This window comes from Haemaphysalis longicornis, unplaced genomic scaffold (assembly GCF_048455015.1).
Source record: "Haemaphysalis longicornis isolate Haplotype H1 unplaced genomic scaffold, Haemaphysalis longicornis Haplotype H1 scaffold_1, whole genome shotgun sequence".
Lineage (NCBI taxonomy): Eukaryota > Metazoa > Arthropoda > Arachnida > Ixodida > Ixodidae > Haemaphysalis > Haemaphysalis longicornis.
The window spans coordinates 471,813,744-471,829,222 of NW_027526203.1; the positions used below are offsets into that span (position 1 = coordinate 471,813,744).

Sequence of the window (15,479 nt, forward strand, 5' to 3'; positions counted from 1 at the left end):
CTTCCGGGGTAAACAAATGTTACGTGATGCAGTTCGACCAATGGCCACTGTCGGCGGCATACAACAATGAGAGAAAAGAGTGCCGATACTCTGAAACCTGATCTAGTGGCTCTACCCGACACCATACAGAATGCTTCCCAGATTTCCCTGGCCACTTTATCTCGGGACCTGAACAGCACTTCTGACTCATGAAAAGCTAGAGTGCGAGGTTGCCTCGTACAGCCGTCTGCTGACACAGCACACGTGTCCCTTAAAGGGACCCTAAAGGCTGAATGAAATTTTATTTTACCTGAAAGATCATATGCTTCTTAGCTCTCTCGGCTTTTGTTCAATGAGAGCAAAGATGCGTTATTTGCCGAGAAATAAGTCAATAAAGCTGGCATTTCTCTCATTTCATTTCTTTCGGGACACCCGTGTCTCGAAAGGTCCGTGCACCGAAAAAACCGTACCGAACCGCCCTGTACCGAAACGTCCTGTACCAAAAAGACCAGAGCCACCCTTTAGTGTCCTTTTTTTTGGGGGGCCATGCAGACAAAACACAAGTTTGTTTCATTCAAAAGATTGCTTTGTTAAAATCATACTGACACCACTTTTACGTAAACTTCATTCAGATAAGCTATATAATTAAGAAAAAAGGGAATGTACATGCAACTCACTGGCTCATTTTCTGCAATGTGCGCAGCTGTGCGATTGGCTGAGGCCGGAAAAAGCATAAGCTAGTTAGGCGGGGTTTGTAAGCTTGGAGAATGACCCATTTTCACTTAAATGTAAAGCGCTAACCACATGTAGCGATTTTCCCAGCGACGCGACGAGCGACGCGACTAGGATCCGCAGTCGCCGAACCGAAGTCGCTCGCCGAGGCAACCACATGACAGCGACAGCTCGAGCGACTGAGCATGCGACTGAGGATGGCGATTTCAATGTTTCCGCACTGCGCATAGTAACGCGCTTGGTACGCTGCATGTTTGCAAACATTTTTTTTTGTTCATTTGTCTTAAAAGCATGACTAAAAAGTATTACGCCTTTCTACCTTGCTTTTTGCACTTCATTGCATCTCTAAAACTGGTTTGGGTTAGTGATAGCACACGCTTTTCCTTCTGCGCCTCGTTTCTCAGCTCCAACATGAACGCCGTGAAGAATTCGCTTTCTTGACGTCGTTTTTCCCACACGGGTCTCACCCAGTGTGAGCGGGAGCCTTCTTGCTTCTGCTTCAGCGTGTACTCAAGCTTTGCCACGCAAAGCTTTCTTTGCCGCTGCACCGCAAACGTCGTCTGCGTGGATCTTCCCCCCGTTCTCTTTAAACCGGAGGTTGCGTGCTTACGTAGGGGCTCTCCTATTGGCTAGTCGCTGAGGCCACTTCCGGGAGGCGAGCGACTGTTTCTGGCGACCCAGAACCGAGCGATTCGATGAGTGACTTGGTGCGCGGCGAAAAGTAGTTCGTCGCTAGTCGCGTCGCGCCCCAAGTCGCTTGCAAAATCGCTCCATGTGGTTGGGGCTTTATGCATATTCATTTTACAGCAGTAAGAATGGTGGGGTAAACAATGGAAGTTAGAAAAGTACACGTAAACATAGAAGTACATGTAAACATAAAAGCACCAGTGCATACTTTGTTGGTATTGCGCGCACTATGCTTGTTATAACTGCACAGCAGTCTGGCGCTTTGAGGTTGTCTCGCACGACACAGGCCGATTGGCGTAAGCAACATTGTCTTACATGACCCTGTTGTCGAGCATACCCCATATTTCAAGAAATGATTACTACATACCGTAACAAGAACAAGCCAGGGGAAAATACGGTCAGAAACAAAGAAAAGGCAGACAGTGGCCCTGCGCGGTATGGTGGCGCCATCTAGGAGGACTAACGGTAAATAAAGTGTTACGCAGTTTGCTGCAGAGTAAACAGCGCGCTACCATTTGCTTGAAGACCTGTCCTTGTTACGTCATTGCAGTAGTCACGAAATGCGCGATTTGGCGGGAGAATCAAAATTTTTACTTATAATACATTAATTTCTCAGTGAATAACGCATTGTTTACTGCTTACAAGCGCTGGAGGAACTATAAAACACCAAATCTTTTGGATATGCATGGTCCCTTTCAGCCGCTCATTAAGACAATGTCAGCACACGGCGCACAGTGCTCATTAAGCCATCAGCAAATAACTGTATTGGGCAATCTTGGACTGCACTGAGCTAAGTGAAAATTGTACTCCAGCTTTCAATGAGTCGGAAGTGCTGTTCAGGTCATGAGATAAAGTGACCAGGGAAATCTGGGAAACGTTCTGCATGGTGTCGAGCCTCAAGGGTTAGTGCGTTAGCACTCTGTCCGTCTCGCTGCTGGCATGGGCGACCGAGTTTCTAAGAGATAAGATTTGATGAGAGGCACATGTGTACGGTGATGTAAAAAGTCGTGTCAAATGTGTATACACTGTCTTCCCTTCATTAAAAATTCCAGTTGCTAGTCCGTGCATCAACCATTCCATCTGTCCCTTTTTCTGTGTTCGTCTTGTTACCTTCAGCGCTCTACGTTTGAACATGTTCCCATACCAAATAACCCCACACCAAGCTTTACTTAAGGTTTTCACTTCGTTACGCATATCTCGTCTTAGCGTTTTCAAACTTCAAATACTTTCAAAATATTCTAAGCTTTTCAATGGTAATGTGGAGTGGCATTTCATATGGTAATATTCAGTCTGATATTTGAACGTTTCAAATATTTGCACAGCCCTACAGTTTTCATTTTGCATTCCGTTCCAACATGCATATAATGTCCAGTTCAACCTGGAGGAACCTCCTTCAAGCGTAAGGGGTTCGCCAACCCGAACCTGCTTGATGCAGTAACACCAACCAGCATGAAAAGAAATCACCGACTTACTCCAGGGAAACAAAGATAAAAGGCACGAGGAAGGTAATTTGGGAGCCAGTACTACGCGCATACAGAAAGTGAGCGCATAAGGCGTGTACAGTAAGCATTTCAGCAAACAGCACTGCTTGTCCAGCAAGTCACGGCATGGCGCTGTTTTCCCCCCGATGGTGTGTTCGATGCCTTGTGCCTATGTCAGGTGATGAGCGTCCACCGTGGACAGTGGTTGCTCCTCACTGTCCGAATATCGTGGTTGCGGCTCCCCTCCTCCGTCACTCCCGTCGCTCCCCATCCGCTCAAACGAGAGCTGCTTTTCTGCACCACCCGGTCCATTGGCGCATGTGCTGGGTTTAATTGCTGGACGCGTGCTCACAGTGTACCATGACCCGCACGTGCGGGGCACAGGACATCTAGGGGGCTTACATGCTCACAAACTGTACTGCAAAAAAGGTGCAGGTCGAAGTTAGTGTGGAGGAGAGATGAGTAGATGTGCACAGAATATAGAATGTGCAGCAGATGTGGAGGAGGTATAATAATGCTGTGGCTGCACTGTCTCCTCCTTTACATGATGCTTCTAATGTTTAGTTTCATTTTCTGTTCAATGTTACAGCAAGGTGAAGACACATGGTGAAGGTGAAGGCGAAGGTGAAGACACATGGTCTCATGGTAGCTGGCAGGATTGTGTCTTAAGGGGGCAAACCCGTTGCATTGTGCATTGCGAGGGAAGGGGGCAGTTGTTCTGGTGTGACTTGGGGGGGGGGGGGGGGGGGGAGGCATGCCCCTTTTGCACTTCCCTCGGCACCCATGCATGGTAGCACATTTGACAGCTCATTATTTCGTATAGTAAACATCTTTTCTTTTTAAGGCTGCTCGTTTCATTCTGTGTTGCCATGCAGAGCTGGCTTGCTGAGGACGTGCCTAACACAAGGATTCTGGCACTGGATTACGACACCTATTTAAGCCAGTGGGTGCCCAACTGCCCTCTTGAGTCCGAAAAGTGAGTCCAGCATCCTATAATGCGCACTTGGAGCCTCCTAAAAGTGGATGCATCTTTTTGATAGGCGCACACTTGCATCGAGAGCAACGGACATGTTGGTGAAGCTTCATCAGGCTGGCGTCGGAGACCGGCCCATCATTTGGATCACTCACTCAATGGGAGGTGAGCGTTGACAGTTGTACTGTGCACGTCATGGGCACAGTTGTCTGCTGGTCTGAAGTTCGTATGTATTTATGGACTGCAGAGAAAAGTGTAAAGTCAGCAGTGGTAGCAATGTATTCAAATTCAAGTTTGTTCAACATCACAAGATGCTGAGAGGTAGAGACAAAAATTGCTGTGGTTTAGCTTTGGTTAACCTTAGCTGATGGTGAATGCTTCACTGCCCTGGCTAGGCCCATTGTCAAGGTGTGGTCGAGGTGTGGTTTTGCAATGATATACAGACATGTTTGCAATGAATACACTGCTTATTCATCATCCTTTTTCGCCTCACGGTGTTTTTAAAGCCTCGCCACTGTACGAGCGACCACAGCTGGATGTTCGTCTTCCTCCATCGCACACGGCTCTGCGCTGCACGTGGCCTCCTGGCCTTCCTTTGTGGCCTCCTGGCCTTCCTCCGCCAGGTGGCGACACGGGTTCCGCGCACGTCTCCGTTTCCTCTTCACCTGTCTCTCACCAGAAGGGTTGCAAGCTGGGCTAGTTGGAAAGACATATTCTTAAATGAAGCTAGTGCGAACTTAAACAAGGACAAAGGAAGTGGAACACAAGTTGTATCAGCGTGTGTTTGAGAGAGCATGCATTGTCATTAAAGGGCCCCCCATCATCCCATCTTTCTTCACATTGTACTAAGTGCCGTGGATGTAAACCTAATTTTCCTGCCACTGACATTTTATTTAGGCACCGTGAACAAACGCCCCACAAAATTATGGAAGCGTTCCACATAGCAGAAAGAGTAGACAAGTGTGTCAGCCAAGCAAGCGTGTGTCTTCATCCCAAAGACATTGCATATCTGCGTGGGCCTTGACTGTAGCCAGTGTCTACCTAGTTGCCTTATCACCATGGCTTTTTTAAACCTGTTTTGTTCATGTGCAGTGTTTTTTTGTTTTGTGTTAGGTGTTTATATTCACCCTTTTTGATATTATTAGTGTTAGACCAGCAGCTGTCCTTGTGTTCCACTTCCTTTGTCTTTGTTTAAGTTCACACTGGTTTCATCCAAGAATGAGCCTATCTCTCCCCTGCTGCCTACCTCTCCCCGCCATGGGGCCACTGCTCTGTGCCGGGCGCTTGCGGAAAGGGGTGTGGTTTGACCTCTAGCCCTCAAGGTCAAAACTGGTCACCCCGCGAAGAGCACTCGAGGTAGCGTAGTGTAGCTTTTTCTACGAAAAGACACAACAAGGTCCACATTGCACACAGTAGATGCCACACAGGACGTATTATTAGTGCATTTTCACTATGGTGCTCCACATGAATACTAAAAAATTCTAATTCTTATTACAGCATACAGTGAAGGAAAATAGAAAAATATACTACTACTTGAGCATTGTAGTCGCAGAAAAAACAGCATGTCATGATGCAAACTTAATTCTGCATAAAATGTCTTACTTTGCACTGTTGCTCTGGAAACGTAGAAAAAAATTTTGTAAAAATTTGGTGCTTGTTTCTTCTTTATTTTTGCACTGGAAGGAAATTTCGCCACTGTGAGATTTTGCTACCATTATTTACCACATCACTTGGTTGATTTGCAGTGTCTTTTTAAAACGGTCCAAAGGGCTTTGCAAAAAACAAAAGGGGCATTGAATGCAAGCTGTTGCAAATTCGTGGAACCACCAGGCAAACACCTCTGACGTTTGCTTGCCGTCACACAGTATTTGTAACTCCTCTCTTCAGTTGCTTGCACAGCAGGTAGTTGTGCCCGCTAATAAAAGTTTAGCTTGTAATGAATTACTCTTTTATCACAAACAAAGCCAGAGTGACTCTTGCAGTGCAAATGGGTAACGGCAAGGCATTTGCAACAAGTGACTTATTGCAGACTCCACTGGTAGTAATGGATTGTCCCATGTAATAATTGTGTTCGTTACGAGCAGATTCGTTCGTATTCCTAGCAGCTCATTGTCACTCAGTCATCTTTTATTGTGCACCAACCAGGCAAGCAACGGCCAGCAATGTGGTGCCTTGTGCAGGGCTCATGGCAAGTGCCGCCCTTGTTGGAGGTATAAGCTAGTGAACAATTTGTTCGCTCACCATTGTTGCGGGCACCCTGTTCTCCAGCAGCTATTCTCAAAGATTCAGTGAGGCCCTGTCCTCCCCTGCAGGCCTCCTGGTGAAACAGATGCTGACCATAGCCAGCGAGTCTCCAGAGTATGAAGCGATTGCCAGGAACACCTCGGGGGTCGTCTTTTATGCCGTGCCACATCGCGGTGCTGACCTTGGCGACTACAGTGCCAGATTGAAGCTGCTGCTCCTGCCTTCTGTCGAAGTGCAGGAACTTGCCAAAGGTACTGCGCCTGCCAGGCACCCACAGCAGCCTCAGTGCGTGAGCTGCTGGAGCATTCCCCCTTCCCCCTCACCAAGTTGAATGCAGGTGTGCCCTTATATGGGCACAATAATATTTTTGGTTGAACTTTCCGCTTCTTATTTCTGAATAAATCACTTACTACTGCTCCATCACTCATGCTGCATGCAGGAGGGTTGGTGCCCACCAAGCTGGCACTGCAGCCATGGGAGCAATCCTTAAGCTGCACTGGTTGTGTTTATGATGGTGGCCAATTTTGAAATTTAAAGAGTGGTGGGTGTTTGACTATGAATTTTTTTTTTATTGTGGAAGTTTGCTATTCAGCATAAGGAAAAACTGTATGTATTCCAGAAGAGTACATGGATTCCAGAAGACTGGATTCCAGTCTTCTGGATGTAATCCAGAAAACTGGATTCCAGAAGAAATCAGAGCAAGGGGCCATGATTTGGACCTTGCATCCACGCCATGAAATCTGGCGGGCACCTGGGCTGAAGGCCGCAGGAGGCGATGTGCACAAGGCGTAGGCTTTGCAGGCCAAGGCAGCTCCACACTTTGTAGCCTGTTCAAAGGAGTGGGGCAAAAGGGGCACGTTGAGTCAATCGGGGCATGGTACTGAGGTGGCCAGGTTCTCGTCGCAGCCGGCGTGAGGGAGACCCCCAGGCAAAGACGTCAGAGCAGGACTTCATCTTGGCGAGACAACCCGCCAGGAAAATCCAGACTGCATGGGGGTATTATGAATTGGTTTCCTTTTTACCAGCGAAGCTGTCTAGCAAATCAATATTTTACGAGTCCACAGTTACAAATACAAACAAAATGCTGAGCGCACGTGAGCACATGCCTTGTGGCGACCGCCCGGCAGGTAAAAAAAAAACAAAAAAATGCCAACCACTTGCATGTGCGTGCCTCACAGTGGCCGCCGCATGTTTGTCAAGCCAAGCATACCCACTTAGGGAGATTGGCCAAGATTGTGGCGACCGCTTTGCAGTTAAAAAAAACGTAGAAAATACCGAGCAGTACGTGCCTCGCGGCGGCGGTGACCCAGCATCCCCTGCGCACGTTTGTCAAGCCAAGCATACCCACTTGTTATTAAGGAGATGGGCCAAGAGTGGCCAAAAAAAAAACTCCAGCGTTGTTCACCATAATCGCGGCAACACTTGCTCAGAACGAGAAAGACACGCCTCTGCAAGGTGATTTCCAATGATTATCACTTCCAAAAAAATGAAGGAAGCTCACATTTAAAGCAACAATGATGGAGTAAAGGTTGTTTCAGCAGCCAAGAAGAAGCAAATCGGCTGCAGTCGTGAACTTAAACCGTCGTGATGGTTGTGAAGTCTACGTATATCTTCGCTACTTTCAAGTCTTGCGCGTCAGTGTGAGCTTCCTTCATTTTTTTCCTTTAAAAATTAAAGCTGGGGAATTTGGTAGTGGTGCTGAAATTTTCGCCCTTTTTCACCCATAATGAAACATTAAACTATTCATAATAATGAGTTCACTCCATCAGGCCTGTGCTTAATGCATGATGTTTACTGTGGAACTCATTAAAGTTTGAAATTTTGCAAATGAAAGAATGAGCCCTCAATAACTCATGTGGCATCTATAAGAGCTTATCAGGAAGGTCCTGGCTGATAATGTCACAGACAAGGTCATTTGGTTCATGTTCTTTTTTTTTTCTTTAAAAAGGAGTACTGACACCAAAATTTTATGTTCCTTTTTTATCACTTTCATCTATGCTTAATTGGCCTGGTGAACCCGAAACAGCACTTCAAATACTTGAGTGCACAATAATTAATTATGTTGAATGGCCTGAAAATCATTCGTTTTGGTTTCCCGTGCTTCCAGCCCGGAGAGCGCATGTGACAAAATCGCGGCATGACCTCACCATTTTATGCGGATGCCAAGACACTGCAAAGGCTGAAGAAGGCATTGTTTCGACTGCCCTTCCGCCGGAGCTAAGCAGATGAGCTGCCTGAAGGCATTAGGCCTAGCATTGCAGCGGAAATTTGATGACCGCTTTCAATAAAACACCTGGTGGCAGCTTCTGTTGTGGTTCTGGGCTTTATTATGGGCTCCTTTCCCACGTGTGGAACTTTATTTTTGGCAAGAGTGCCTTTCTGGGTAGCAGTCATACCTGTAGCTCTGCCTACATGTGTCACCTCGTGAACGTGCCAGCGCCCAACCACCGTTTGCCGGGCAGAGCACGTGAAGTGACATCTTGAGTATCTGACAAGTGTTGGAGGCAGACGGCTATGTCACTTCTTTTCCCTCTCACGGAGTGATGTCATGCTGATGTCCATTTGCTGCGCACCACTTCGCGTGCTATTCCGTCGGCGCGATAAATCAGATCAAATCGAATTATGTTCCACGCATTGCAGGCCACTCATATTTCAGCCAGGGTATTCTGTTGAGTAAAGGAAGCGAACTGTGTAGTAATAATATTAACATCAAAAGTTGGTGTCAGTACCCCTTTAATTTTTCACAGCCACAAGAAATTAGTCTAGTCACGAATCAAATTTGCTTTCTGCATTGACAGCTGATTATGACACCAGTTTTTTTTTATTACAGTGTGACTTGCCTTCTCTGATTTTGTAAGGCAGGCAAAAGTTTTTTTTTTTTTTTTTTTAACTGCGTTCAAAAAGTGGTGTTGTTCAGCCATTTTGCCTGTAGACGTCCCCTGTCAGGAAGAAAAATGGTGGCTCAAAGAATGGCTAAAACATTAGTTCTCTTCCATTTGGCTGCATTAGCTGCACCAGTTCAACGGGTGCAGCACCATCGTCCTCATTTTTTCAGTGCGGTGTGTGCCCTCTGCATGTTTTTCCTCGTTTTGTCAAGGTGCACGTACAGTGCAGGCCCACCTCGACACTATTTCTCGGTCGCTCTGCACTCACTGATTGTTGAGTTAACATAGTAATAACAATTTTGGATGGTACTTCAAAATGATTTCATCAATTTTTTCAGTCTGCTAAGTACAAATAGGTTTCATCTGGACAAAGTTTAATTTTTTTCTCACACTTTGCTGTGTTGATTTTATTAAGGCCAACCAAGCAATGTGTGAGCAAAAAAGTGTTTGAAATTTAAACACTTTCTGCTGGTGCCTTTGGTTTTAAAGTCTACATTAGCGAGCGTGCCAGCAACAGATCAGATTTATTGATTGAGTGAGTGATTGATTGATCCTGCCAACGCTACGCAGACAGTGAGGCGCGTTGTAGTGGAGGGCTCCGGATTAATTTTGACCACCTGGAGATCTTTGACGTGCGCCGATCTCTCTAACACACGGGCGTTTTCACTTTTCACCTCCATCATAAAAGCGGCCACTGCAGCCGAGAATCGAACCCGCTTCCTTGGGCTCAGCACAAAGCAAGGAATCAGAATGCTTGCTGCTATGCATCTCCAGTTTTGCTTGCCTCTGTACTGTAGGTGCACACTTTTGTTTAGCTGCCAACAGATTGTGATGCTCAGGGCAATTGGTTTTGATTTTACGCTAGTTATGTATTTGCTGCACTCATTGCATGTTATCATCATCTGTTCATGCTGCTTTGTAACTGCTTTTCCCCAAATCACCAGCACATTGTTATCTTGCACTGAAGAATGGTCAATGCCTGCAGACTCGTAGAGATAAGTAGAAATCTGTGGGCTTTAAATACCACAGCCTCCGTGTAAGTAGCGTGCGTTTGAGTGGCGCATGGGGTTTAGCCTGTCTTGAGCTGACATAAATGATGTCTCGCCATAATGCGTACATTGTAATGAATTTTGTGCAGGATCTTTTATACAGGAAGTGGTGTACAGCTGCAATTCATCTGTTACCGGTGAAAAAAATTCTATGACTGCAGTTGTGGGTCGCTGAGGCTTTTACCAAGTTGTACACAACTTTAGTGTTCAAAGCTGAAATGCATGGCACACTGTCTTTGAGGTTGTATTCTTATCTTTCTCCTTTTCCTGTCCATCTTGCCTTACTCTTCTCAGACTCTCCACACCTGCTGGAGGTTCATGACAAGTTCGAGAAGCTGGTCAAGAAGTTCAGCATCCCGTGCCTCAGCTTTGGAGAGAGCGTGAAGACTGTCCTGGGTTTCCGGATGAGCAAAGTATTGGTTCCCATGGAGTCTGCTGGTATATTTCTCTATATATCTACTAATTGCTATGACTCACGCTACAGCAAAAGCTGCTCGTACAAGTGCATGGGCTGGGTCTTTTTTCATTGACATTTCTCGGAGATTGTGGGGAAACAAAAGAAAAATAATTTTTGCTTGTTCCACCCCAATGATTTAATTTCCAAATTCTGTCAAAAATTAAAAAGTTCGTAGCTGGAGTATGTAGCAATTGAAAAATATAAAGAAGAGTGATGCCAAGTGTAATGCGACAAAAAGAAGACTCGCATGAAAATGAGGCAGTTACCTTAGGTTATGCAGGTGGTGCTGCTGCTTTATTTGTTTGTTTCTCAATTTTTTTGCTGCTTCTGCATTGGACTTCAGCTTCTTTGTACATGGGGTGCATTGCCTTTACATTGTCAAAATTGGTGACTGTACAATCCTGAAAAACGGTCTGTTCCAGCCGTGTACATACTATGGTAAAACGAGTTGCTGTGTAATGCGTTCAAAACTAGACAACCTCATGTGACGATCACAAGAATGCACATGTCAAGGCAAGTTATTGAAGCTAACTCAATAAGGGCTTATGATTAGGCCTGATAAAATAGCAATGTTGGCTTTCAACGCCAGTACATAGGGAATGATGATTTTATTTGAATAATTTCAAATTATAGTGAACACTTTGCAGTTGTCTATAGAAAAACTGAAATTTGCAATTTCTCGGGTAAGCTTCAGTAGCTGGTACGACCTGATCAAGTGAACTAAAGTGGCCAAGTTTTTGCGTAGTGCTGGGAAAAACGATGCTAAAAAACGCAGTTGAGGAAAAAGGACGTACACTGTTCTGGGCAGCACAGTGTATGTATTTTTCTTCGTCTCAGTTTTAGCGCTGTTTTTAAAAGTGGCATATTATTTTTCAGGTCAGCTTCAGTAGCTAGTTTAAAAAAAATTTGCTGAGCTAAGAGCTTCAGATTTTCCATGGATAAAAGAAATGCAGCAACAAACATAAGTACGGCCTTAGCTCATTGTTTGGAGGAAACTTCCATGTGTAAACTTGCAAGGATTCGGAATTGGTTATAAAACTAACGTTTTATAATTAGGGTTGTTTGTTTTGGGTTTTATATTTTTTTTAAATCGGGGGGTAAAAATCAAGTGCTATTTTTCACACTGATAATCAGGGGGAAACCGGGCTTTTTTGTAAAACCATTCTGAAATTCGGGTTTTTTCGGGTGAAATTTAGAGGTGTACGAAGTAACACACTTAGTTTATTTTATTAGAAGGTGTCACGAGCTTCTAAACTCCAACGCTTAAAGGGGGTGTTTGTTTCAAGTTGGTGATTGGGGGAACATCAGGATTTTCTAGCAAATTCTCTCTGAAATTTGGCGTTTCTTTGGTAATGAATCAGTAATGATGACAGTAAAGAGCATTTGATAACATCTAAAAAAAAAACATTTTATTCACGAAAAGCTAGTCGTAGGTGTTTTACACATCCTTGTTTACAGACATTATTATCTGCTTGCGCAGCATGTCACTCTCGGATCCATTCGAGATCTATCTGATTGTTGAACGTATCTCAGCCGGGAGAAAGTTGTCTCGACATCACAGCTTCTATTATCTAGGCACAACAATGTCAGTGCTGCATTTGCCAGCCTCCATGGGGTAGCGAGCGGTAGAGTCACGCCAATACTCAGAGTTCAAAAGCTGCGTTTGTGGGGCTTGCTTCCAGCAAGTACTGGTTGAGAACCGCAGACCGTCAGCCCGCAATTGAGCCGAGTGCTACTTTGAAAAGGTCCATTCGGGGAGAAATCTGGTTCAACCCAATTCTGCTGAAACCTGTTGTTTTACTGGAAAACGAACAGCCCTGCGTGTAATCCGCTAAAAAATCCACTAGCTGCTAGGCACACAGTTTTCCCACTAAACGAACTCAAAATCCACTAAATTTAGCGGGAAATCCGCTAATACGGCAACTCCACGCACGTCGCGGCCAAACAGGAAATAGAAAAACGGAAAATGGCAGCACGACATTCAGTTTTGTTTTCATTCCTGTTTTGGAGCAGACATAGAGCAGTTATTCAAATTAACACACTTTTGGAGCAGAACGGAGCAGGCTGACCCTATTGGGGCAGCTTGGCGCAATTGGCGCAGCAGTTCCACCACTGCTTGTATGGAACCCTCACAAACAGGGCGAAACCGATAAAAGAGAGGCCATCTAAAGAAAAGCTATCAGATTTATTTGCAACCGCAATGGCCGTTACTTTTCACCTTCCCTTGCCCCATCTTTCCTGGAACGTACGACACTATGCACGTGCCAGCTCAGTGACTCAATGAAATTGTTACACTGTCTTATTCATTCAGCATATCGCATGTCTGATGATACGTCACATTTGCCTCATCGTCCATTGCCCGCTAATGTACATTCCTTACACGGGAAAAATTCGTTCCTGCCCTTTGTGATTTGTTTTGGTTATGCTTTTTTTGTATTACTATGTTGCCCTGTCTTATTGCTATTACTCTGGTTCTGTTTTCAATGCTCACTCCTACCATAGCCCTGCTGGAGGCTGCAGTATGTTCAAATAAATAAATAAATAAAGTTACGAAATAGTGCAATAAATGCTCACATGGGAAAAATTTAAGGGAACTTGATAGCTGTTTTGGTTCACAAGTTACTACAATGCAAAGTGAACCTCCACACTTTTTCAATGGCCTAGCTGCAAGTGTTGTGTCCATGGTGTACTCAACCCTATTTTTGAATAGAGCACAGATCATTTTGATTACTTCAGCGTTTTGCCAGGGGCTCCACCGTTGCACACCAGTGTGTTTGGTCTAAAGCTTCTTGGAACAAAATTTACTGTATATCACACTTGCCATTTGCACCCGGGCATTGCAGCTCATGCAAGAGGGTAGGACTGCAAACCAAGTTGGTGGAGGCACTAAACTGCTACCACGGCAGAGCGCATATTAGATGACTTGGTACCTGCTGATGCACAACCAGTCCCTCGTGGTAAATCCATATACAGACAGCATTCCAGTGGCAACATTTCGTGGAAGTGCACTCGGCTAATAGTGCTGGCACCTTCCCTCGCAGACCCTGGGTTCGGAGACTTCTTCATGATGAAGGCTAGTCACCTGGAGATTTGCAAGCCGCACCGGTGGTCGTCCTTCAGCTACCAGCTCCTGCTAGACTTCCTGGACCATGCGTTCTCAGCCATGAGCCAGGACGCCTACTTGGCGTCGCACAACCCAAACCTGTCCAGGCTCCGTCAGCTAGAACTGTACTTGGAGACGGGGGTGTTTCAGTTTTGACCTGCTGTTCTGCCGGCGAAAAGGGATTGTTGTGGGATTGTTGTAAAACGCTGTGTTGTGATCGAGAGATTATTTCTAATATATATTATATGCTATACTCACGTGCCATTCAAATGTTGTCATTATTGAGTGCAGTCAGTCTCTAGAGCTTAAAGGAGCCATGAAGACAAAATACGAGTTAGGTTTATTAGAAAGACTGCTTAGTCCCGATAACAATGATACCAATATCATCGCAATCTTTGAACAAATAACGGAGGTATGAAAGAGAACGTGTGAAGCAGTCGCGACCCCCTAGCCAATTTCCCGCAACTTTTCTATGACGTCACGGAACCTTGTTTGTGCGATTGGCGGCCGCCTAACTGACCTGTCACGACGACACGACTGGACGTCTGTAATGGGGCCACTAGTTCCATTTGACCGCATCACTTGAATGCTGACGTGCAGTTAACGCACTGAAAATTATGTTTTATTGTTGGCCCGTATGACGTCATTCTTGCCATAACACGTCACTGTGGTGCAAAATTTGAATGTTTTTAAATACTTCTTGCTTTTTTTTTTCGTTAAAAATACATCTTTTGTGGCTCTAATGGAGCTGAGTGAGATACTGAATCCTAGTTCTTCCAAATTAAACGAAGTTGTATTTTCTCTTCATGGCTCCTTTAAGTCGCTAGTTCGAACCAGTGCGTAGCGATAACTGATTTTTTTAGGCAGTGAAATAAGAAAATGTAGAACACATTCCTTAAAACGCTTTACATTTCACAATTTTTCAAGGAATGGAAAGTGTAACGAAAGATCTCTATCATAGCTCGCAGCTGAAATGGGCTGGAACATGTCATTGTTGTGAAAAATAAATGCAGCCACTAAATTTGTCATATTTCATCACGTTTTAGAACTAGGTATCAGCTAGTAAGCTGATACCAAACAAGCAAGGTGTGCTTTTTAATTTTTTCTTGGAGGAAACATTTAGTAGTGGTGGTCAAAGTGGCGTACTTTGGTTGTAATTGCCCGACTCAAAACAATTTTGTTATTGTGTGAGCTGTAGACCCCACAGTGCACTAGGATGACTTTTCCGTGTTAACAAGTGTGTGCTCACTTATGGAAGCAGACCTGCAGAACATCAGACAAATAAAATCATGAGATGTGAACAATGTTCTGTGGAAGTGGTACTGAATTTTGCAACAGAGATCTTGTTTACAAGTTTGAAAAAAGGGGCAACAGAGGTCCCACCACCTGGTACAATGAAGCATAAAGTCGACTCTCAATAATTCGAAGTCACTTAATTGGAAGTGATGCAAGTCCCGGCAGTGTTACATGCAATTAAATAGAAAAAATCGCCGATAATTCGCAGCTAAAACCCAGTACACTAGAACCTCGATTATAAGACTTTTTCAGGGCCGTGAAAAAACATTGTAAAATACAAACAACAGCAATTACATCTGTAAGTACAGTTTTGCGCGATGGATTTGCAGGAAACTTCAATGTAAACTGCAGAATAATGCTTTGCAGTGCTTGGAAACCCTAATTACTAAAAAGGTAGTGTAGTGCAAAAAGAATATCTCAGTGCAGTTGCCAATCACGCTGTGGTAAAACAAACCTTGTACCTCAGTCCACTGCAAGATTCCCGCCAACCAGTGCGAATCGTGGCACACACGATCACGACATGCACCTGGGGAAGCCTAAGCTTGTCAGCGTAACCTCGCTAGAGAGTCACTGCCGAGTGGGAAAAATGAGCA

At 44.9% G+C, this 15,479-nt stretch overlaps 1 protein-coding gene across 1 annotated transcript in view; it reads left to right on the forward strand.

The window, feature by feature from the left end:
• The window catches only part of LOC144156250 (protein SERAC1-like), a 31,322-nt gene extending 16,428 nt beyond the window's left edge, over positions 1-14,894 (forward strand). The window contains exons 9-13 of the mRNA XM_077688172.1: positions 3,755-3,855; positions 3,920-4,017; positions 6,165-6,347; positions 10,325-10,468; positions 13,529-14,894. Coding sequence (XP_077544298.1) covers positions 3,755-3,855; positions 3,920-4,017; positions 6,165-6,347; positions 10,325-10,468; positions 13,529-13,746 — 744 coding nt within the window. The 3' untranslated portion in view covers positions 13,747-14,894. The remainder of the gene's footprint in view (positions 1-3,754; positions 3,856-3,919; positions 4,018-6,164; positions 6,348-10,324; positions 10,469-13,528) is intronic.
• Positions 14,895-15,479: the final 585 nt, after the last annotated feature.